This window comes from Zeugodacus cucurbitae, chromosome 5 (genome assembly GCF_028554725.1).
Source record: "Zeugodacus cucurbitae isolate PBARC_wt_2022May chromosome 5, idZeuCucr1.2, whole genome shotgun sequence".
Taxonomy (NCBI): Eukaryota; Metazoa; Arthropoda; class Insecta; order Diptera; family Tephritidae; genus Zeugodacus; species Zeugodacus cucurbitae.
The window spans coordinates 15,201,486-15,225,353 of record NC_071670.1 but is presented as its reverse complement, the minus strand read 5'-3'; the positions used below and the strand labels follow the sequence as shown (position 1 = coordinate 15,225,353).

Sequence of the window (23,868 nt, the reverse complement as noted above, 5' to 3'; positions counted from 1 at the left end):
GTCGAAATGCGAGTCATCGAAAATAGGACTAAACGAGATGGTCCATTAGTGGAGACGTAGCCGCGGCCAACATTAGAATCAGATAATTTTTATTGCCGTGGAATGTTGTTTCGATTAATAATAAATATTCCACATTAAATGTGATCTTTTTGTGTTTTTTCTTTAAAAGGGTAAGGAACTTCGTAATTAATTACACTTTATGAAATAAGTATACTGCAGCAATGATAGTATTCGCTTTTTTCTATTAACCTTCGTCACTCGTCAGATCGTTGCATCCTTAGATATATGTATCTTTCAAGAACTTCTTCCATTAACCGCTCGAAAAAAATCAAATCCGCTAGATGGCGCTGTGACCGATATGTTTACAAATAGCTGTCTGGAAGGTCTGGTTTCGTTTTAATGTGGAGTACTCTGTGCCCAAAAAATAAGGTGACATTTGAATTTAAATTGCGCGCGTCGAAGGATTTTGAGAATTATATTTTTTTTTAGGTTGGTAGTACTGTCAGTCACATTTATGTCAAATTTCATGTCAAAATATTCATTAGAGTTTGAGATACGTGTCGTTTTGTGAGCTGCTAAAAGTGAGTTTTTCGTTTTTTGCGATGTCGAAATTTGTTGAGCAAATGATTTGCATTAAATTTTGTTTACGGAATCAATTTTCTGCTGCGGATACGTTGAGGATGGTGCAGAAAGCCTTTGGTGATGAGGCTATGTCTAAAACAAATGTTTACAAGTGGTATAGTGAGTTCCAAGCCGGCCATGAACGTGTCGAAGACGAAGAGCGTCCAGGGCGACCATCAACCACAACCGACGAAGCTCACGTTCAACAAATCAAAGATTTGGTGTTGAAAAATCGTCGATTAACAATTAAAGACCTTGCTGATGAAGTTGGCATATCGAAAGCCTCAGCCAATACCATTTTGAAGGATGTTTTGGGCCTCAAGCGCGTCAAATCTCGATTGGTACCGAAAACATACCCATACTGCCCTCGTAATTCGTGGTCATTTCGCCAAAAACTCAACCCATATCGTTCCGCAACCACCGTATTCACCTGATCTGGCGCCGTGCGACTTCTGGCTGTTCACCAAGCTCAAAAGACCGCTCTGGGGACACCGTTTTTATACGATAGAGGAGATTCAAACCGCAGCGAAGACGGAACTGAAGGTCATCCCGGAAAGTGACTACAACCAGTGTTTCGAAGATTGGAAAATCCGCATAAGCATAAGTGCATTTCATCGGGAGGGGATGAAATTGATTTGGAAGAATAAATAAAGAATTTTTAAAATAAATACAATGTCACCTTATATTTTGGGCACAGTATATACATTTGTGTGTGCATTATATTTTAAATATGTATGATAAATATAGGAATGTACATATATATACATATATATACATATCTCAAACTAATTTTAAATAATTGCAAATACTAAATTGCACAAGCAACACGTACCGAAAATAATAATAATTGTAATGGATGAGCTAAATTTCTAGATATTTATACAAATGCATGGCGCATGTGAAAGAAAAAGTGGCGACAATTGCAGAAATTGGCAGAAATAAAAATTGCGAGCAGGCAGTTGGCATTTCTAAGCCAAAATATATGATGACAAAAAGCTTTGTGCGCGCAAAAAATGTGTGAAAAAACAGCTAGAAGAAATGACTTTTTAAAAAGGCGTAATTTTTCAAGCTTTTCAGCGCACAAATACAAAGGTGTGTATATATACTTATATGTATGTGCATATACATATGTAGACATGTATGTGTATAAGAGACACATTGTCACGTGTATGACTTTGAGCAAGTGTGCGCCGTTGATTGCAGCAGATTGAGTGCGCCTTTTATTTGTGACTGTGCGCCATGCATGTATGTGTGTGTGTTGTTGTTGGCTCGCAAGTGCGGTTGGTTGTGTGCTGAATCGCTTAAAATGCTGAATTGTTAAAATGGCGAAATGCTGATTTCCGCTTTGCAACATTTTTTTTTGCCCCAACCTCTTTTGCATACACGTCCAACACTGCTTGCGCTTACCGTTAGCTAGCTTTCAAACAAACTATTTGCACTTTATCAAAAGATTTAAAAAACGGCAGCGCAGTGACTGCCGAAGCTAACACTTTTTGTTGTTGTTGTTTTTCTACAACAATTTTTTTGTTGTTGTATAACTGTGGTTGTTGTTGGTTCTCAAATTCCCTGTATGTATGTTGTTGTTGATTTTTTTTAATGTTATACTTTTTGTTGTTGTTTTATTTTTTGTTGTCGCTTAGTGAGCAAGTGGTTAAGAAAAATGTGCAAAGGTGCTACTGCTGAGCCTGTAGCTGGCAGCAGAAGCTTACGCGGCATTTCTAAAGCAAAGCGCGGTTGTCAGCGCAGTGCGAAAGGGAGCGCAGAAAGCAAAAAAGCAACGAGAATACAACAAATCAAACGAGCGCACACTCTTATTTAAATTAACATAAATCATAAGAATGCCAGGCAGGCACACATATGCGGCGGCCATATCAAGCAGCTGGCAGTATACAGACATGCACATATACACTCTCTCACAATCAGAGACACAGCACCACAATTGCATACTCGCTTTAATGCGCACACGTACCGCCGCGTAATTTAACAATTTATTTCTGCGAAAAAAAAATATTCGGGAAAAAACGACTCTGTGTGTTGGTTGAAAAATGCCACTTTGTACTTTTGTCACATTTCATACTTAAAAAATAAAAAAATACTTTTTTCCAACCCACCGCTTCACTAAAATATCCACACACATGCACGTCACAGCGCCTTCGTGCTTACCTATGAGTTGATTGCTGTGATTTTTCATATTTTTCACACAGTTTTCCGCTCGACCACTGTCGCCCGTAGCCGTTAACTGGTTGTCGTTTGTTCGCGACAGGCGATTTTTAGCAATTTTGCTGTTGACATAGATTTGTGGCGAACTCGTTGACTTCAGTAGCTTAGGTGCTGTGCGCTGAATTACAACACGTTCACGATGTGTGGGTAATAGAGATAAATACTTAGTGTCAAAGGGATAGAAAGGAAAGGAAGAAGAGAGAGAGAGAGCGATATAGCTTGATATGCGAGTAGGATATTTACGAGAAATGCCGATATAAGTTATAGAAGTAAGCTTTATGGTATATGAAAGGTGTGGAATTGAGATACATATCTAGTAAATAGAAATCCATTCGTTTTGCATCAAATTCAATTCCTTTTTTAGCATAGTTAGAATAATCAGACAAAATAATCAGAAACTGACACACTTGGTATTTACAAGCTTCTTTTTAGGCAAATTTTTCACAAGCAAAATCATTCAAAACAGTTAGCAATCACTTTGTGCCAGATCCGACCAATAGGTGAATGCTTAAAAACTTCTCAACCAAGTTCCCGGGTCTTCTGGTGAGTTACTATTTATATGTGCGACCTGGCGTTGTCCTGATGGAATGCAACACCGCTCATATTGGACAAACCCCATCGTTTTAAATTTCTTCTTTCAGACGGTCTAATAGTTGTCAGTATAGATCCGTATTACAAGTTTGGTCGTAGGTTAGCAGCTCATAGTAGTAGATAATTCCTTGCTTGCTATATCGATTTTCTTGCGAATCAGCATCAATTGGCAGATGGAAATGCGTCTATGAGGTGTTAACACGACCATTATTTATCGATATTTTCTTCAATTGGCCTTCTAGAGCGCGATGCATCTTTAATAAAATAGATGGAACCAATATTACGCTTGAATGACTGTTCAGGGCTATAAACACTATTCAATTTGTATCTTCTTCTCGAGCCTTTGTTGAGAAATACTGCAAAATATATGATATTTTCTCTTTGCTGGAGTCCATCTTTAACACGTGCTCAAACAATACTGAGTCTGAGTATTGACATAACTGTCTGAGAAGGTATTTTAGTACGAACTCGTCACTTATAACGCCATATACCGTTACTTCACGAGCGATATGGAAAAATAATGGAATAAATTTTACTTCTTCTTCTGGACTGGCGTAGAATAGCCGAGTCCACAACAGCGCGCCACGCATCTATCCTTTTGGCAGTTTGGCGCCCATTGTTAATTCCAAGGGAAGACAGGTCCTTCTCCATCTGGTCCTTCCATCGGAGTGGAGGCCTCGCTCTTTCTCGGCTTCCAGCAGTGGGTACTGCATCGAACATTTTCAGAGCTGGAGTACTTTCGTCCATTCGAACAACATGACCTAGCCTGCGTAGCCGCTGTCTTTCTATCCGCTGGACTATGTCTATGTCGTCGAATAACACATACAGCTCATCGTTCCATCGTCTGCGGTATTCGCCGTTGCCAATGTTTAAGGGACTATAAATCTTCCGCAAAACCTTTCTCTCGAAAACTCCTAGTGCCGTCTCATCGGATGTTGACATCGTCCACGCTTCTGCACTATAAAGTAGGACGGAAACGATAAGGGACTTGTAGAGTTTAGTTTTTATTCGTCGAGAGAGGACTTTACTTTTCAATTGCCTACTCAGTACGTAGTAGCACCTGTCGGCAAGAGTGATTCTGCGTTGGATTTCAATGCTGACATTATTATTGGTGTTGATGCTGGTTCCCAGATAGACGCAATTATCTACGATTACAAAGTTATGACTGTCAACAGTGACGTGGGAGCCAAGACGCGAATGCGCCGACTATTTGTTTGATGACAGGAGATATTTCGTATTGTCCTCGTTCACCACCAGACCCATACGCTTCGCTTCCTTATCCAGTCTGGAAAAGCAGAACTAACGGCTCAGGTGTTTTTTCCAATGATATCGATATCATCGGCGTACGCCAGCAGCTGTACACTCTTATAGAAAATTATACCTTCTCTACTTAGCTCTGCATCTCGTATACATACCATTACTTAAAGAGAGATATATTGGAAAAATAATGGTTTTACTTTTACTAGACCTAATACATATAGATACAGAGGATATACTCTTACAATATACATATTTGCTGAAATAAGAGAATTCTTCTCTATACTTAAGCGTCCAATTTCTGTCTGAGCTACTTTTATGGGGCTTGAAGAGGTAGTCTGAATAAAAAAAATAACAAACAGGCAAAATGTGTCGAGTAGAGAGAGAGTTATTAAAAAATGTATGAATGAGCATACCAACGTACCTTCTTCTTTGCATTGTCTTAGCTTTTAAAAATTTTAGTTTGTGTATTGTGTTTGGAAGCCTTCTGCCTTTTTTGGTGATGTTTCCTAAAAGATAGATACTAACTTCCACATCATCTATTTCACTCTATATGAGATGGTGAAGAGCAAGTAGTAAACTAAGTAAGGAAACTAAATTAACTTTGCATTTGTTTATTTTGGAAGAGTAGCTCTGATACCTATTCTGTCGATACAGAGACCCTACTATTTAATATTTCCAAACGGGAAAATTTTCTGTACACTGTTTTGATTGATTAATGTAATTTTTTATTATTTTTTTTTCATATCAATATAATTTCAAGGCTCTTACTCTTACTGACTTTCTTATACATACATCCTGCAGGTTCTTTAGAACTTTAGCTTCTATCAACTTACTCGTCAACCAATAGCAAAGCAAATTGTAATGGATATATTAATATACAGCAAGCAAAGCGGCAGTGCGGGAGATTTTTTGTAAATAAGCATATATACATGTCTATATATGCATGTACACAAGTATCTTCAGAATAACTTCATCTCATCTTCATCCCAACTACTTTCCTTATCCGCACCAAAAACAAAAGATGCTGTAGAATATTGTGTCCGAATATAAATGACAATGCCTCATCGCGCAATTTGTTTACCTTTCATTTGCTGCTACACAGCTATAAAACATTGCATACTTAGAGGCGTTCGAGCGACTGTTTGTATATTTACGTCAATTCTTTCAATTTTTTCCACACTTTTCACTCTCACTCTCTGCCACTCTGCACATCAATTTAAAAATTGCTACATTAGCATTACGCACTTAACAGCTAGCTGAGGCGAGTGGGGGTGGTCCACTCTTGTAGCGCCCACGCTTAAACGCAAATTTGCATGTGTTTGTTGGTGTTTTTGTGCGTGCACATCAAAATTAGTGATTAATTTTTACGCCTAAAATATGTAAATGCGCATTGATGAATACCAATGGGACAAGCGTGCAGTAAAGGTCGCCTCTAAGTATGCTTCATTTTCTGCTTCATTGCGGGCCTTAGCCGCTGCGCAGGCATTTATGTACTTTTTTCTGTGATTTTCCACTTTTTCCTTTTCGATAAGAAAACATGTCCATGGGGAATTGCGTTTATGCGCTGTTTGGGGATTTTTTCCACAATATTTCCTGAGGCGGTAGTACCTATGTAAAATCATTGTGCTGTGTTGTTGTAACGGAAATGTTGTTACGTAGTTTTTTTCTTAATTTTTCAAGAGGAAATGAAAAATTTTTCGTCATATTTTCCAGCATTTTTACATTTATTTCATTTAATTTTTGCTGCCATTAAAAGTGGGGAAAAAATCTAAAAATATTTTTTTTTCCATTTTTTCAATGAAACTTGTTAATGCGCAACGAAATGAAATTGTTTGTCCTGCAGGCAAATTGATTATGAACACAATCGAGTTGGATTTTTCTTTCTTCACAACGTTGGTGATTTTAGAAAAGGACGCACACACGGACATACTTTTGCAGTTGCTGTGCTAAGTTGGAAGAGGTGGGCGAGATGGTGAGGTAGTTTAAGCGTTGCATATACATATTTACAAAATGGTATTAGCGCGCTCAAGAAGCGAGCAGATGTTAATGAGCAGCTGAATTGACAGTCATTAAAACATTTCTTTCACATTTGCCGTATGGCGGCGTACAGTAGAATGTTCGTATTATTAAGATGCATATAGTTTATAATCGTTATTTGGAAGTAGGGCACCTTAATTATTGTTTTAACAGTTTTTCTCAAGTATTGTAGATATGTTAGATTGAAAATTTTAATTTAACCTACATATAAAATGTATCTTGATGCGGTAGAAGCGAGATTATATACATATTATATATATTTTCATATTATATATCATTGACCCATCAACTAAACGCTATACATACTGAGTGACTTATTTTACAAACCCTCAAAACAACTGGTGAATACCACTTAATAAATTTCTTTATGAATTTAAGTTGGTCTCATAAAAGCAATTATTTTTAAGTAAACTCTAAGGACTGATATGGATTATCACTACATTTAAAATCAATAACCCATAGTTGAGTATAAGAATCGAAATAACCACTTTCAACATATACGTATTTAGCATTTTCTCAGAAATGACAATTTCATAGCTTAGTCCTATAAGTAAAGAACGAATGCTCAAAAGAATACACACTTATGATCCTTAACACATTGGCTGCCATGTCGCATGTTTTTATGCGGCACAAGAAACTTCGTGGAGTGCCATATCATGCTTGTTAATAATAATACATAACATTTTAAAATAAAAACAAAACATAGTCACAAAAAAAACTTTAAAATAAAAAAAGTATAAAAAACCGAAATACACCGCAAAAATTTCCGGGAATGGTACAAACTTAAATAATACACCACTTTATTCCAAAAAACGTGATTGGCAACTGGTGAAGGATTTCGTCAAAACCGCTTGGGAGCCAATGTGTTAAAAGGCCTGTTACTATTCATTATACTTATCAGAAGGAAGCATTTCATCAGAAGTTCTACAAATTTTCACCTGCTCCTATTTCACTGTCGACTCCCCAACTCACAATTATTCGACGTATTTTAATATTCAATTTAGGTCATGAAAAAGGCCTTATAATTTAAGACAAGTTAAAATTTTGTCATAAATACTCCAAAATTGATCTTTTTACTCCCTTGTTGTCTCCATTTCGAGTTTGCATCGTCTGCCAAACTCATCAGATATATATCTAATAATTTCAGAGTTCTCTTTATCCATTTACAAACTTTGCTCGGACTTTGATATATCGATGACGATTTGACTTTGATCTTGTTCTGTTTTTCACACTTTCGTTCTACAAAATACTGGTTGAGAAGGAGAAACAAGCTTCTAGGATGTTACCACAGTTCTCTTTTTTTCATGTAACAAATCTCTGTTTTCGTATTGCATATCCTGGATATTTACAATTGGGTTAAAGGTCAAACCGTGTCCGTATTGATTCCAAAGAGATCGGAAAACTATATTTAACCGATTTCCAACTTTGCGATACGTTTTTGATATTATATATATTATTATATCTCTTGCTTGAAAATAGGCCTCAGTGTTGGGGATTCTTCTCATACTATTTAATGCCTGAGAACTGGGAAGTGACACTGTGGGTCAGATCCGGAAATTTTGGAGGATGGGGAAGCAATTCGAAGCATTCTACCATCTTCCATGATTAGAGGCATGATGATTTATCTCCTTCTTATTGTGATCCATATTTATTACCACAAGAATATCTTCATGGTTAATACGAGTTTCAGAAGGGTGCGCAAGATAGACCCAGACTGGTACTAGTAGTCTTTAAAGTATACAGAAAAAAAGTCTTAAGATACTTCTCCTAAATTAGGACTTTGGGGTGTTAGCTTTCAGTTTATTATGAATATATCACCACCTTTTACATAAAAAAATGTTTCATGGGACTGAGTGCTTGCTCACCAGGGATGCTAAGAGACCATTGAAGCAAATATTGACAAAAGGGACTGACGCTGTTTAAGCGATTACCATAGACCCAAATTAAGCAAAAAGCATAGTTGAAACTAGTGGATAACAGCACTAACACCGGTGTCTTGTTGTTTCTGGTTAATAAAAATAACTCATCCCGACCAAAATGATACTCCTAAATACCTTTATTTGGGTCGCAGATCAGTACTGACTTCTGCTAATAATACTAAGCTTATTCAGTCGAACTGTTTTCGGGCCCTAGTAATAATATATACATTATTATTTCCATTTATGGGTATTCATAACACATTGCACTCACAATAAATACTCATCAAATTGAAATCAAATAAATGCAAGGAAAATACAATGGAACTCTCTGCAAGGCCATTGAATGGCGGAAAAGGACATCAGCTCAAAAGCTCTTAAGTAGAGAAAATCATTCACGATACAAGAGAGAAAGAAAAAATCAGAATTGATGATTATTGCTTTTTGACAGCGTAACAAAACCAGTAAGCAAAACAAAACAAGAAAAACAAAAACAACTACACAAATTAACAAGGCATAGACTGAGATGCCGGCGAAACAACTGGCCACACAGACAATTATGGCGGCCAACACTTGCGTGTGCGTTCTTACAATAAACTCGAAGGACAATAAAAGCTATATTTATATATACGCGTTTGTTGTTGTGTGCGTGACTTTAGCGGCGCTATTAACGGAAGTTTACGAGTATGTTCATGTGTGTGTGACTATTTGAAGACGTTAGGCAACTCGAGCGACCTGTGCCTACATAAAACTGCCAACAGCTGCGACTGTTAAATGTCCCAAAGAAGCGCAAAAACAACAAATAATTACAACATATACGACTATATTGAATATGTGCAGAGATGTATGTGTGCGTGTGTGTTGCTGTTAGGGCAAACATTGTTCGGTCGCAGTATCAATAAAATACCATAGAAAAATATTTATGATCATGTTAGTGTAAGTGCAAAATAATAGCGTCGGGCACAAAGGACACGTTTGGCAAATGAACGGAGGCGCACGAAAATAATATGAGTACATGTGACAATAATAAAACTAGCAAGATTTTAACGGTAAAGTATGGGTATTTCGTGGTAAATATGGGCAAAGGAATATCAGTAGGCGGCAATGTGGTGAGGATGTTGTAAACATGCGTACTATATGTATATGTATGTACGAGTATGTGCGTGGCGCAGCAATTCGGCAATAATGCACTCGACACTTTTATTTCTTTTTTATTTGACTTCGACGCGGTACACTCGGCTAATGTGGTGTGCGGTGTATGGGTGAGGGTGGTGATGTAGAGCAATAAAAATGAACAGAAAAGCGACAAGTGTGAAACAGTGATGCAGAAAAGTTAAGACAAGAAAGTAAAGTGCTCAATAACTTGGTGGGAGTTAAATAATTTGAAAGACGCAAATATAAAACTGAGGAACGAAATGGAATGCGATGAAATAAAAGTAAAATATTATAAATTTTGTTGAAATAACAAATTGTAAAGAAATCTAGGCATATTAAAAATTGAACGGGACGAAATGGAATTGAAACAGAACTAAACAGCAAGGAAAATTTAACTCAACCGAGCATATAATTAATATATAACAACTGAGTAAAGAATATATGTACATATATGAAACATATGAAACGAAATGGAAATGGAACAATAGTAAAATTAAATGAAAAACGCCTATACTAAACAAAACCTGATTATATTTGAACTGGGCGTAGAATATACATATGGAATGAAATGGAAATAGAGCGAAAAAAAATAATTATAATTGAATTGAATATAAAAGAAATATGGAATATTTAAATTGGATGGAATTGAAATAAATTAACCGGAATTATAATGAAATGATTTATTGCAAAAATATAATTAATTAGGTATTAAGAGCTTGAATGTCGTGGAATACAATTAAATATAGTTCAGCTAAACACATTCAATTTAACTTAGTAATCAACTGGAACATGTTGAAAATGAAACCATGTGAAAAGAAATTAGACATTTGCACAAGAATGTAACAATAAAGGTTGTCAAACCCATTTAAGGCACCAAATAACACTAAACCCAGAAATTAATGGAATAGGTGCGACTAGAAGCCGATTGTTTTTACTAAAAATGATTGTAAGTCTTAAAATTATAAATAAATGATTTATTTTAGCTAATAAGTATAAACATTTGAAATGTGAAACGAATTGGAAGTGAAACTTAATTGAATTTATGTAATATAAAATGCTATAAATACATTACAGAAACATTGAAAAATATCTATTTTGAATTAGGAACGATTTGGAATTGAAACATTGAACTTGATGCCAAACGCAATTTGATACAACGGTTGAAAGAATTGTTTTTAAAATAAAATTATAAAAACCAGGAACGGATTGAAATTGGAACACTTATAAAATTAGAACAATCAACAACAACAACAATAGAAATTTTTCGTAAATTATATTTGCAAAGTAAGACTGACTTTAATTCTACTTATATAATACATACCCAACTTTATAGTTTTCCTACTTATTTCAACAACTAACCACTCCCGCTCAATTACGATAATTTATATAGCATACATGCAGGCGCAAGTTTGTCCTACTTGTCCTCTACTTGTTTGCAATCTTCCGCGCAACTAGCCGCTGACATACCAACTCTCGTGCCTTTGATTATTGTTTATGCGCTGACTTGGTCCACTATCGCTATTTGTATGTCTGTGCATTTGTGTAAGTGGCGTGCCCTTACACTGTCCATTACAAGCCTATTGCAGAAATCTATAAATTCGAGGATTTGGCGAACATTTTTATTTGTTAGCAATCAGCGTCGTTTATGCTTGCTGCATCGTTACATGATACTCGTGGGTTCCCTCTCTCTCTCTCTATCTCTCGCTTTCGGTTGTTTATGGCAAACTAGCAGGAAGTGCAAATTGCCAAAAGTAAATATGATTGTCATAATTTCTAATAATTTCTATTATTATTATTGCTACACCTCCCTCCCTTCTAGCAGGCGTTTGTAACTGCTCAAGCACATTTGAGGCCAATAGTTTGCAATTAGTATGATAGGTACAATAAAGTGTAATCAAAAATAAATGGAATTTTATGTTTTCGCTCGGGTAATGATATGTGATAACGGTATTTAATGCCATTTAATATTTTTATATGAATTTATGGTTTCTCGGTAATGAGTGCTAGCCACGAAATATGGATGGTTTGGAAGCAAACTATCTCAAAGCAAGAACGAAGCACTTCATAATAAGAAGGATCTCACATGTTTAGGAAATAAAGTTATAAACTATGTGCAAAAATCTCGGAAGATCGGAATCAGTAATTAGAACTTTCATAACATTTTGTATTACTTGCATTTGAAGCAGCCTAAAGAAAACCGGATCAAGTTTTTCTATCTTTCATAAATTTTACAGTCTAAGTTACAATTAAGATTATTTACTGTCTTACCAAGTACGCAGAAAATATAATATTTTGTATTTCTTTTTGGGCATTGTATATAACATTTAAGTCTCCAGCTACAGATCTTCTCTACATGCCCTCTCGAAACACATAGTAGGCAACGGATTATGAAGGAAAAGGAATCAGAGGATCTGTCTTCAACCGAACTTGAACGACGTTGTTGGCTATTTTCACATCAAAGAAATAATAAAAGAAATAAAAAAAGCCAAATTAGCCTGTTCAAAAAGCAGAAATTAAACCTCACTCACCTTTCCTATCTTGATGTCTCATCATAGGAAAGTGCCATTTTGAAAACTCCTAATCATGAGTTCTATCAAAACCATTTTCAAATACCGTTAAATCATATCGCCTCCTCTTAAGAATACCCTCTCTTATGAAACTTATTATTATAAATTCGAAGATTCTTCAAATATTACGTCTTCATTTAGTAAAACTTTTCGAAAATTGCTTATCATGAAGTATCTGTTTAGGAATTCGCTTTTCCAAAGTTTCTTCACGTCCCGTCTTTCCCACATTTCGTAGTTTCTCTTAAGACCCAATTGTTTCTCCTGTTAGGAAGACCCCTTTTCGAAGAATCGATCAAGATTTCGAAGATGATTCGATCAGTTACTTCGAAGAAAGACTGTTTTTCGAAACCTGCTAACCTTATTAGATTTACGCCTTGTCTTTATTAAAGAAGATATACCCAGTTCCCGGTTTAACCAGGTGTTATCTTCCCTAGCTCAAAATAGTGATGAGCAATATTGCTATTTTTGAATCAGAGAATTTGTACTTCGCCTTTTTTTTTTTTTGATTTTTTTACATTTACATTTTTATTAATTTTAACAATATCCAAATTTTACCTGCTTTTGTAATCTGAATTAACTAATTAATAAATTTTGGGTACATTTAACTGCTTTTGTAATCACCGTACCCAAAATTATCGGAATCGCAACTAAAATTGCTACTGTGATCATTGAACAGTGATTGATACATTCGAACTGATATTGGTACTGAGTAGTGATTGCTACTTTCGAACTGATATTGTTACTGAACAGTGATTGCTACTTTCGAACTGATATTGGTACTGAACAGTGATTGCTACTTTCGAACTGATATTGTTACAGTGATCGAATTAGAATCACTGAACTCCTATATGTATTGTGCCCGAACAAAAGCACTGAACTTCTCTATAGCTACTGTGATAGAAGTCAATTTACTGAACTGCAATTGCGATTGTAAATCACTGATATTTTCAAAAATTGATCACAGTTGCTATATGCGATTTTTCAATCACAGTGAAATATCGCTCATCCCTAGCTCAAAAAAACTTCCATTCAATGGACATGTTTCGGTATAGATAATAATTCGACCAACTGAGTACGGTATCAAAAGTGCTTTGAATATCTGGGGCTTTTCCTTACACTAAGCATTTTAACAAAATTCATTTAGTTAATCGGGGTTTAAGATCTCGTAAACTACGACCATCTGATCATTTGGATTATGATACAGAACAGGGCTAGATAATATTATCCTTGAGCCAAGTATCCGAAAAATAGTGGACGATTCAACAATCAACTGCTTTGCGATTTGAGACAAGTTAAGAAATACAAAAGGGCAAATAGTTGACAAATAACTTTATTTATTTGTTTAACTATATACATCTACAAGAATTCTAAAATGTTTTCTAAACTGTTTATATATATTATGAACCCCGAAGAATTATCTTTTCTTCCCCAATGAAGTTAACACGCTTGCGTTTTTCCAACTCGTTTGATTTACTACCAACACCGCTTTTGTGCGGCAATGCATAGCGCAGCTTCTGCCAAAAACGCGGATCATAAAACTCCAGGTATGTGTTCATTTTCAAGTAAGCCTGTAGCTCCTTATCCAAACTCGACACATCCGTCAGCTCACCATATTTTATGATAATTATGCGCGCACGTCGCTCATTCAAAGCGCACTGATGCGCCATGCGAAATTCCATGCGCGCCCAATCTGATGCGACGAAATCATCTGAGAGCACAAGGATCGTGCGTCGCGACTGCTCGACAGATTCAATAATTTGCTCGGGTATATAAGCGCCAGCCAACCAGTTACGTTCGTGCGTGCAAATTCGAAATGGTGGATCACCTTGCTCCAACTCCGGCAGCAATACGTCATTTACGTAGTGTTGTTGCTGATGCGCGTATGAAATGAAAGCGTCAAATATTTTGTCGCTATCCAGCGACTCTACTTCAATACAACACTGAAGTATGTTATGCGAATACAACCAGATCTTTATTTGTATTTTATATTTATAGTAAAGGGCAATGACGCTAATCAGCATGGTGATGGCGATCGTGAGCACAAGCGCTAACTGCAAATACTTGCCACGTGAGCTATTGGTGTCGCAAATATCTGTAAAGTTGACATCACTAAGTGTAACATTTGGCAGATTGACGCAAAGCGCTGCGTCTGCGTCGGGTAAGCGCTTGCGTTGCGTACTCACAACGCGCAAGAGTAACTCGGCGGCACAATCGCAAATCCAAGGATTTGCTGAGATATACAATTCCTGCAGTCTTTTATTTGACTCCATGTAGGTTAGCAGAAAATCGTTACTCAGGTGCTCCAGTTTATTACCGCGCACATCTAGTACTGTCAAGTTGGGCGGCAAGCGTGTTGGCTGTACTCTGGTCAGCTGATTATAAGCGGCATATAGGCGTGTAACTTGTGTGTAACCAAAACTTGTATTCAACGGTAATTCATATAGTTTATTATTGTTTAAATATAACGTTGCACCGCTGAGGCCCACCTGTTCCGGACGTGGTATACTTGGTACCTCCGAAAGCTGTGCGTCAGTGCAATTAATTGAAAGCGCCGTAGAGTCATAACTGCAGGCACACTTGTGTGGACACCAAGCAGGCGCAAAGTTGCAGAGCGCGCTACCACTAAGCGTATTTAATGCGCGCTCTGAGAGGTGTGTTGGCAACGCGCACCGCCAATCGCTTATATCAAATTGATAACTGTTATTTGTTAACCAAGCCAACTGGCAATCACATTGCAATGGATTATTGCCTAATAACCATTTGCGCAGACAGCGCGGCATTTGCGGTTGCCGCAAAAACATTACACGCTTGATGTTGTTATGTGAAAGATCGTAAGTGTAGTAGCAATTCGCAACGTGCTCAAACCAATCTAAATTTAGTTCGCTGATAATATTATGGCTTATATTAACATAAATGCCTAAAGCATTATAGTAGTCGTAAGACTTGTGAACCGATTGCATTAAAATTGTTTTATTTTCATACAAACCCGCGCCGTGTAGTGTACGCAAGTAATTGTAGCTCAAATCAAGTTGGCTCAAATGGTATATTTGTGCATGCTCTAGAATATTATTGGGTACACTGAATTGATTATGAGCCAACAACAATACCCCTAACATCGTTGTGCTCTTAAATAAGCCAAGCGGCAATGACTTTAGTCTATTGTAACTCAAATCCAAAGTTCTTAGCTTAAGTTGCGCCAACAATAGATCAGCGGGTAGCGTCTCTAACGCGTTCTGTGATAAGTTTAAATGTTGTAGCTCTTGTAGTGGCATGAAAATATCCGTAGCAAGTATGCGCAAGCGATTGTCATCCAAACGTAATGTTTTCACTTTACGCAAATCTCGAAAATGCGCGGCATTCAAGTTCGGCGCAGGCGTTGCGCCGCTCATGTGAAACCGCAACGTTTCCAGCGTGCTCAGTGTATGAAGTAAATCGTAGGACATTACGAATGCGCCACTCATGCAAGTAACTGTCAGTTCTAACTCCTTAAGTTCGTCCAAGTCGAGTAATAGCTGCGCTGAGAGTTCACCACTATCGCTCATGCTTACATGCTTCAGTTCCCATAAGTGGTGCGAATTTTGAAAATCAATATCTGCATCTGCGCCATTAAGTTTTTCGTACAATATTTTACCATTATAACTAACTTCTTTCCTCTTCAGCGTCTCTGGCGTTTGTAGACAAATCTCCATTGTAAATTCTGATTGTTTAACATAACTTGTCATAAATTCTAAACGTAAGCGCGGCACGAACAGTGAGTTGTATTTCGTGCGCGCTTTCATTGTACAGTTATTCGGATGTGTAGCGTTGTCTACGCTGACAAATCCCGTAAATTGTAGACCAGCATCAGTACAATCCTTTAGCTGACACTTCACAACAGTTTCAGCGCACTCACACCCTCCAATATCGCAATATGTATCGGGGTCTCTGCTATTTATGTCCTTGGTACTTGTTGCTTTGGTAAGTGATTGTGTTTGATGAAACCCGAAGAGCGCGATTACAAGCTGATATATGAAAGTGCATTTGAGTAGGACGCGCATTTTATTTTGTGCCTAAAGAACAAACTAAAAAAATTATTAGGATTATTATCTGAATATTAAAAATACATATACGAAATATTCAAAACCATGATTATCATTATTATGATAAATGTAAATTTAAAAAATTGCAACTTTTGCGTGTCTTAATACTAAAGCTAGGTGCCCCAACTAAGAGTAGTGTTGACATTAAACTTGAAACTTTGATATTGATTCATATAGGGACATCCTTTATGATAATACTTTCGATATTTTTAATAGATATAATTGGTATGAAAATGATTATTCGGTAGATGGCGCTTCTAATGAGACTTCTCCAAAAAGTATATATGTATATTACCCGATTTGACTAATATTTATAACTGTGATAAAATCCGAAAATTTTGTAATTGAAATGAAAAAAATTGATTCGGTAGATGGCGCTACTTATGAGACTTCTTCACAAACTGTGATAAAACCCGAAAATTCTGTTGAATTTTTACATAGTAACAATCTTGCTTAGTTAGTTCTTCCGGAAGCGATCGCAAAGGAGTTAAATTTTTTTAAAAGTATATGTTTTCGGCAAAGTACAATGGGTAGTCAAATCAAATGCTGTCTCTGGTAGGCTATAAAATTATGGTATAATAAATGCTGAGTAATGTTTTGAATTATATCCTACTTGAAGTTAATCTGAGGGTCTACAAACTCCATCTTTAACTCTTGTTAAACAGTTGTTCAACAGTTTAAGAATTTCTTTGTTGAATAGAAAGTCCCACTGTTATATTTTTGTCAAGAGTTGGACCTACTTTTTTCTGTGAAAAAGCAAACGTTCGGGTCCAATATACTACTTATTGTAGGATATAACGATATTGAATTGACATCAATAAACTTAACACTTGGCTAAACACTTGGCTTTTTTAGTATCCAATCTTATTAAGCAGGGGTGAAAATATTTTAAATCAGGTCTACTTTGAGAAAGTCGGGATATAAAATACCTTTTATAAACCTGCAAAGAAATTAGGGTATACTTAGTTGAAATTTGAGGTCCTTACCTTACTTAGGTATAATTCGTTGAAGTTTTTCAATAAATCTGTCTCTCTCTCTCTACAACCGATGAGCGGGTTGTTGACAACAGTAATGCTTCTTTACAACATTATGGAAAGATAGAGAGTATTCTGCTTCCTAGTGTCCTACAGAGTTCGAATTTGGAGTTATTGGCGATATTTTAATTTGATTTTTTTAGATAAATGCCTTGCTGTGTTAAACCCAAGTTATATGAAGATTTTCTGAACTTTGAAAATAAACTTGCGGAAAATAACTGTTCGAGAGGTTATTAATTCTCCCAATTCTTAGAAGTAACCAAAAATCATTATAAATCGATTTTTCCAACCGAAGTCGGGAATATTTATCAATTTTGTGCAGAAAATTAATTCTTAAAAAAAAAGTTTGAAAAATGTTAAAAATGCTGCTAAATAGTATCTAAACTCAATATTTATGGCGCTCTGCTAAGGAAAATTTCATAAGAAAAATTTATTGCCGCCTATTAAATGCTTCCACTTTTATTAATAACCTCCACCACCAAGCGTCCAATTTATGCCTACCCCGGCGGATTGGGTAAAAAAGGTCAATTCAATCATCTTGAAAATTGATAACATGCCATTTACAAATGACATTCGACATTGAACCGTGCGGCTAGCGTCGAATAAAAATGAAAACAAATGATATGATAATGAAACGCACGCACAGCGCAGCACAGCGCGCGCCAGCACTAAATTATTAGCAACCAATTGTGACATGAAAAATGCGCAAAGAAAGCAAAAATAAAATGAAAATAAAAAAATAAAATATAGCAGCATGTACCGTTAGAAGTGTGTATGCGCCAAGAAAAATCAGCGTATTCAAAATTTGAAGCACGTGCAACATTATTGAATACAAGCGATTGACCACAGCAATTGAATAAACAACCGTAAATAAACAACCGCGTCGCCGCCTGAAAGTATACCTCGGCGATTGTAAACTTGTTAGTATGTGTCTGGGTAAGTGCGCGCTGTTGCCCAGCGCAGCATGCCGCCAGTATTAGCTGTTCGTGCGTCGCATTGTGTTCTCCTTCCTCTCCTCTTTTTTGTGGTTTGTTATACACCCTTCAATTTATTTTCTTTGATTTTTTGCTTGCACAACTTTTCAATAGCCATTTTTTATCGCTGCCGCTTGGCAAATCAGGCAATCGCAGACAATTGATTTGTACGCACTGGGATGTTGCATGGTCATCACGCTTTAACCTCACGTGCTTAGCTCCACTTGTGGCTATTGTGTACGCTTTGCGCGCTTTCCTTTGTATACATTCATTGACCGCCTCAGCTACCTTTGTTTTGCCTGCTGTGCGCTTTTTGTGATCTGCTATTGTATTTGTTGCTATCAATTTACGGAAATTGGCGCTGGGAAAATAACAGGACGCTAGTTAAGTGATTTGATACGTGATGTTTGTGGGTACACGAACGACATCGGGGAAATGATTGAAAGCGCGGAGAGGAAAGTTTTTTCTTATAGTTGTATATAAAGCTTTAGAGTATAGCTTGAAAAATAAGCTTCAGCCTTTCAAGGGCGGGTTATGTGGAGATTAAGAGAAATGTTGACCGATTTTTATTTATATTTGATGCGAAATGTTCTAGGCCACAAGTTCCATAATAATTTGATAAATATATCTCACATACTGACCGATAAATGAGTTCCAAAGTAAGCCTGATTGAGAAAAATAATTTAATACGGTATATGGGTGAGGTTTGGAGAGAATATATACTGATTGCATACACTTTGGACTCAAATCAAATCATGACAAGCTATATTTTTCCCAAGTTCCCAAATACTACCCGATATATTCTTTAAAAACTCAACTATGGAGATCAAAGCTACGAATATTCGTTATAAATGGTAAAAAAAAGTATGAACTGAGATCCCCATATCAATTGATAATCATACCGGAGGCCTACAAAATGTAATACAGCTATAGATAGGCATCTAACATTTTTCTGGTAGTGATCTCGAAATCTTAACCACGTTAGCCCCCAGTTAATACTAAGACGACTCAAGAATGTCACCCAAGATAATCACATATTGAGCATATTAGTTCTCGGAGATCTCAAAAGGGGAATATAAGAGGCGTTAGTCAACATTTAATTGTGGATTTTAAGCACCGAAATTTAGTTAGCAGTCGTTTTTCAAAATCGAAGATGATTCCGTTGAAATCAGAGACAGAACAGCCTATAACACTAGACAAGAAGTTTACTTCCCTTAGCTTTCACATGAATTTTTATTCTACGAAGCAAACAAATTTGAGTTAATTTCAGAGCAATGAGAATTTCAAAATATTTAAACATTTATTGAATATTTAACTTTAAGCTTAAAGCACAAAATAGACAATTTGTATGAGACTAGCAACTCGAAGATATCACAAACAACATTAGTCACTTCGTCCAGCAACTCGAAGATATCACAAACAACATTAGTCACTTCGTCCACGTAATCGATTCAGTTCCACATCACCAATTACATAAACTCTCTGACGTTCATTCAACTCCAGCATGCCGGCACTACGTAACTCTCCCTTGCGATGTGGCATTGCATAACGCAGCTTACTCCAAAACCATGGATGTTCCACCCATTCCAAATAGGTGTTCATATCCAAATAGGCGCGCAACTCCTTATCGAGCGTCGTCAAGTCGATAAGCTCACCATATTTAATGATAATTATGCGCGCGCGTCGCTCATTCAAAGCGCACTGATGCGCGGTGCGAAATTCCATGCGCGCCCAATCCGAGGCGATAAAATGCTGTGAGAGCACAATGATTGTTCGACGCGATTGAGCGACCGACTCAATAATTTGTTCGGGTATGTAAGCACCAGCCAGCCAATTCCGTTCATGCGTGCACACGCGAAATTTTGGCTCAAACTGCTCGAGACCAGGCAAGAGAATGTTATTAACAAAATGCGCGTCTTGATGAGCATACGATATGAATGCATCGAATGTTTTTTCCTTATCCAACTCATATTCACGTATACAACAGAGAAACATATTGTGCGCATACAGCCACACATGTAGTTCCAAATAATATTTATAGTAAAGCGCTAGTAGGCTAATTAGCACAATAACTGCCAACGACAAGCTGAATAGTAACCACAATAAGCGCAAGCGCCGCACTGACGCCGGCACACACACTTCTGCGTAGCGCGCTTTCAACAAGCTGGTATTCTGTAGATTCGCGCAAGCCAAAAGCGCCACATCCGGTATACGCTTACGATGCGCACGCACCGCGTACATTAATTGCTCAGCGTCACAGTCGCAAAGCCATGGATTCTCAGAGAGATAAAGTTGTTGCAAAGTTGCGCTTTCATTCAGATGGTGCAGTATAAAACTGTTACTCAAGCGCGCTAAACGATTGGAGCGCACATCCAGCAATTGCAACTGCGGCGGCAAATGCGCGCTTTGTATATTCTCGAGTCGATTGTGCGCCGCATACAAGCGCGTTACATTAGCATAACCGAAAGTCAGATTCGAAGGCAATTCAAAAAAGCGATTGTGCGTAATATCAAGCGTGCTACGCGTCAAAGAAACTTGCATTGGGCGCGGCAGCTGCGTTAGGCTCTCCAACAGCGCGTGCGTACAATTGATGTACAACGCTTGCCCATCATAGTGGCAATTGCAAGCGGCGGGGCAAAATTTTGGCGTCCAAGCGCACATAGCTACTTGTCTAAATAAATAGATGTGATTGCTGCCACTGTGTTCAGCGCACTCCCAGTTGGTAGCCAACGAGAAATTCACGCTGTGTATCCATGCTAAAGCGCAGTCGCATTGCAGCGGATTGTTCTGTAATAGTAACTTGCGCATGCAGCTGCCTTGACTGTGGTGTGGGTGGCTGAGCGAGTATATGTGCTTTATTTGATTATTGGTGAAATCGAGCTCATAGGGACAACTCACATTAGCAGCGCTTATGCTGTTTAGATGAAATGCTGTGATACGATTATGACTTAGATTGATTAAAGTCATATTATATTGCTGTGCATACCGTTTGCTCGGAAGGTGCGCCAAATAGTGTTGAAAATAAGCCGGCGCTTCACTAATTTCACTAATTTGCTCACGCGTGAGTAGTGTATGATTGTTAAATACACCAGCGCCTACAATGCGCGTAAAGCTATTGTGACTCAAGTTGAGTCGGTAGAGATAGCGCAGCGGTTGGACAGCAGCGATAACATTTGTGGGCACACTAAATTGGTTATCGGCCAAGTCAAGCTCCCACAAGTACGGCGTCGTATCGAAGATGCCAGGTGGTAGCATCTGCAATAGATTGCCTGAAAGATCAAGCTTAATCAGTTTACTTTGGGCGCGTAGTAAACCACTTGGCAGCGCCTCCAAACGGTTCAAGCATAAAGTCAATTCGTTTAACTCGGTGAGCGTGGCAAATATATCACGCGGCAATATTTGCATATAATTACCATCCAAGCTTAGCTTGCGCAAATTCGACGTATCACGAAAATGTGCCGCTGTCAAATTGCGCAGCACTGTGTTTGTGATGCCATCCACATCGATTTGATAAACGCGCAGCATTAAAGATTCCAGCGCATAAAGCGTATGGAATATTTGCGTCGGTACTGCTACCGCTTGCGGCTTGCATAGCAGTATTAAACGCAGTTCTTTCAATGTATTTTGGTTATGAAAAAATTGCATCGGCAAAATATCCGCTGCGCTGCTATTAATTGCCAAATCTATGCGGAGTCGCTGCAAACCAAGCGCGTTGCTTAAAAAACGCGCAGGAACTGGAAATGCGCCGTTGAATTTGATGGTGCCTGTGTAGTTGATGCGTGCGCGTCTTAGTATTTCCGGCAGTTCCACACAATTCTCCAAAATAAATTTTGCCTTATTATGTTGAAAGCGGTAAGGGAACCGCGCTTGATGTATTTCATCAGCAGTTGTATTCGCCGCACAGCTTATAGTAAAGCGCGCGTTGCTTGTCACAGCCGCGCCGCTGTCGATTAGTATAGTAACGCCTTTCATCAGACATTTAAGCACAGAACCACTGCATTGACAGCGCGCGTCATAGCAAGTGTGATGGCCTTGGTGTTGTGCGCTTACAGTTGTTTTCATTGTTGTTGCAATTTGTGATGGAGCACTTATTTTTGGTGTTACATACGCCTGTGACAGCGTGCTGAATATTATGATAAGCGCAAATTGTTTGAAAGCGCATACAAGGCGGCGGTAGGTGTGACGATTTGGCGGGTGCATTTTTACTGCAAATCTTTTACAGTGTTTAGCTTTGTTATTTGAGTGGCATATGTGCTTACAAAAAACATATTTTGCAAATAGTAACACTTGCTTCCAGTACTACTTATAAAGCCAAACACTCAGCCGTTACGCGGTATTGAATTATTTAGTCTATCGAGTACTTTACTGTTGTGATTTCAATTTGAAACTGAACATAATTCTCTGAACAAAGCAGCGCTGTCATGAAACCACATATGATTGATTCGGGTGTGTCATGTGAACCCGAATATAAAGGTACTTTATAGTATGTTTACATATGAAAATAATCTCGTTCTAAGCTCGTTCAATAATCTAACCGTTTACATATAGCCAAATGAGATTATCAATTGTCAAATCTGTTGTATTTGTTGTTGTATTACACATCTTTCTCTCGTTAGGAATAACATCGATAATCTAGTTATATAAAACGAGATAATTTTATAATCTCGGATTATCAAGAGAGGAATTTTGTATGAGAAATCTCGTTTCTTTATTACAGATTATCGAGTTAAACTCGTAAATGAAGATAATATCGTTATATGTAAACATAGTGTTAGGGTTCTAATTTCAGACTACGCAATGGCTACATTATGGATCTAACCTTTGCTACTTTGTACTTACTGTTCTCGTTTTGGAATCCGTTAATGGCTATAACAATCCCAGTCATGCCTTTAAGACGGGTTTTCACTAAATTCGTGATTATGAACTCCTTCATGAGGACTTCATGAGCTCGTCGTATAAATATAATATATTACGAGATATCAAGATCAAAGTATACGGATATTTTTTTAGGGAAACGTTTGCCAAACGCTTTCGAATAGGTGTTTCTTAAAGAACAAAGATAAGTCCTCTTACAAAAAACAAATCACTCAAAATCGAAACACTCAGAGATAGACACTACCAGAGATCGACCCGACATATGTAGCTAATCCTCAACAACTTTAAACATATATTTTTGTCAATCGAATACTTTAGTAAGACTTATGAAATACAAGTACAGAACGCACTCAAAAAATAACTCTATTTCTATATATTATTCACTTACAAATATGTACAAAGTCGTAGATACGTGTAGATTTGAGATTTCTTACTGCCGCTTACACTGAGTACTTTCTTCCAATACACAATTGAACACACTGACTGTAACTGTAGGTAATTGTTTGATATGAAATTCCACACACCGACGGTCGATGTGA

General features: G+C 37.4%; 3 protein-coding genes across 5 annotated transcripts; 1 reads left to right on the top strand and 2 right to left on the bottom strand.

Moving 5' to 3' along the window:
• The first annotated feature begins 207 nt into the window (after nucleotides 1-207).
• LOC128922040 (protein GVQW3-like) lies at nucleotides 208-1,331 on the top strand. The gene is made up of 2 exons (XM_054231368.1): nucleotides 208-581; nucleotides 690-1,331. The coding sequence occupies exon 2, from the start codon at nucleotides 711-713 to the stop codon at nucleotides 1,053-1,055; it is 345 nt and encodes a 114-aa protein (XP_054087343.1). The 5' UTR covers nucleotides 208-581; nucleotides 690-710; the 3' UTR covers nucleotides 1,056-1,331.
• A 12,215-nt stretch (nucleotides 1,332-13,546) lies between these two features.
• Nucleotides 13,547-23,857, bottom strand: LOC105214646 (protein toll-like). 3 transcript variants are annotated; one of them, XM_054231388.1, is made up of 3 exons: nucleotides 23,718-23,857; nucleotides 14,377-16,428; nucleotides 13,562-14,337 (listed from the first exon to the last, which is right to left on the bottom strand). In XM_054231388.1, the coding sequence occupies exons 2-3, from the start codon at nucleotides 16,402-16,404 to the stop codon at nucleotides 13,765-13,767; spliced, it is 2,601 nt and encodes an 866-aa protein (XP_054087363.1). In that variant the 5' UTR covers nucleotides 16,405-16,428; nucleotides 23,718-23,857; the 3' UTR covers nucleotides 13,562-13,764. The 3 variants fall into 3 exon arrangements, with proteins under 3 accessions (XP_054087362.1, XP_011186496.3, XP_054087363.1); XM_054231387.1 differs by having other exon boundaries at nucleotides 13,547-16,416; nucleotides 23,718-23,805; XM_011188194.3 differs by having other exon boundaries at nucleotides 13,552-16,428.
• LOC114804274 (protein toll-like) lies at nucleotides 19,880-23,683 on the bottom strand. The gene has a single exon (XM_029041928.2). The coding sequence runs from the start codon at nucleotides 22,652-22,654 to the stop codon at nucleotides 19,880-19,882; it is 2,775 nt and encodes a 924-aa protein (XP_028897761.2). The 5' UTR covers nucleotides 22,655-23,683.
• Nucleotides 23,858-23,868: the final 11 nt, after the last annotated feature.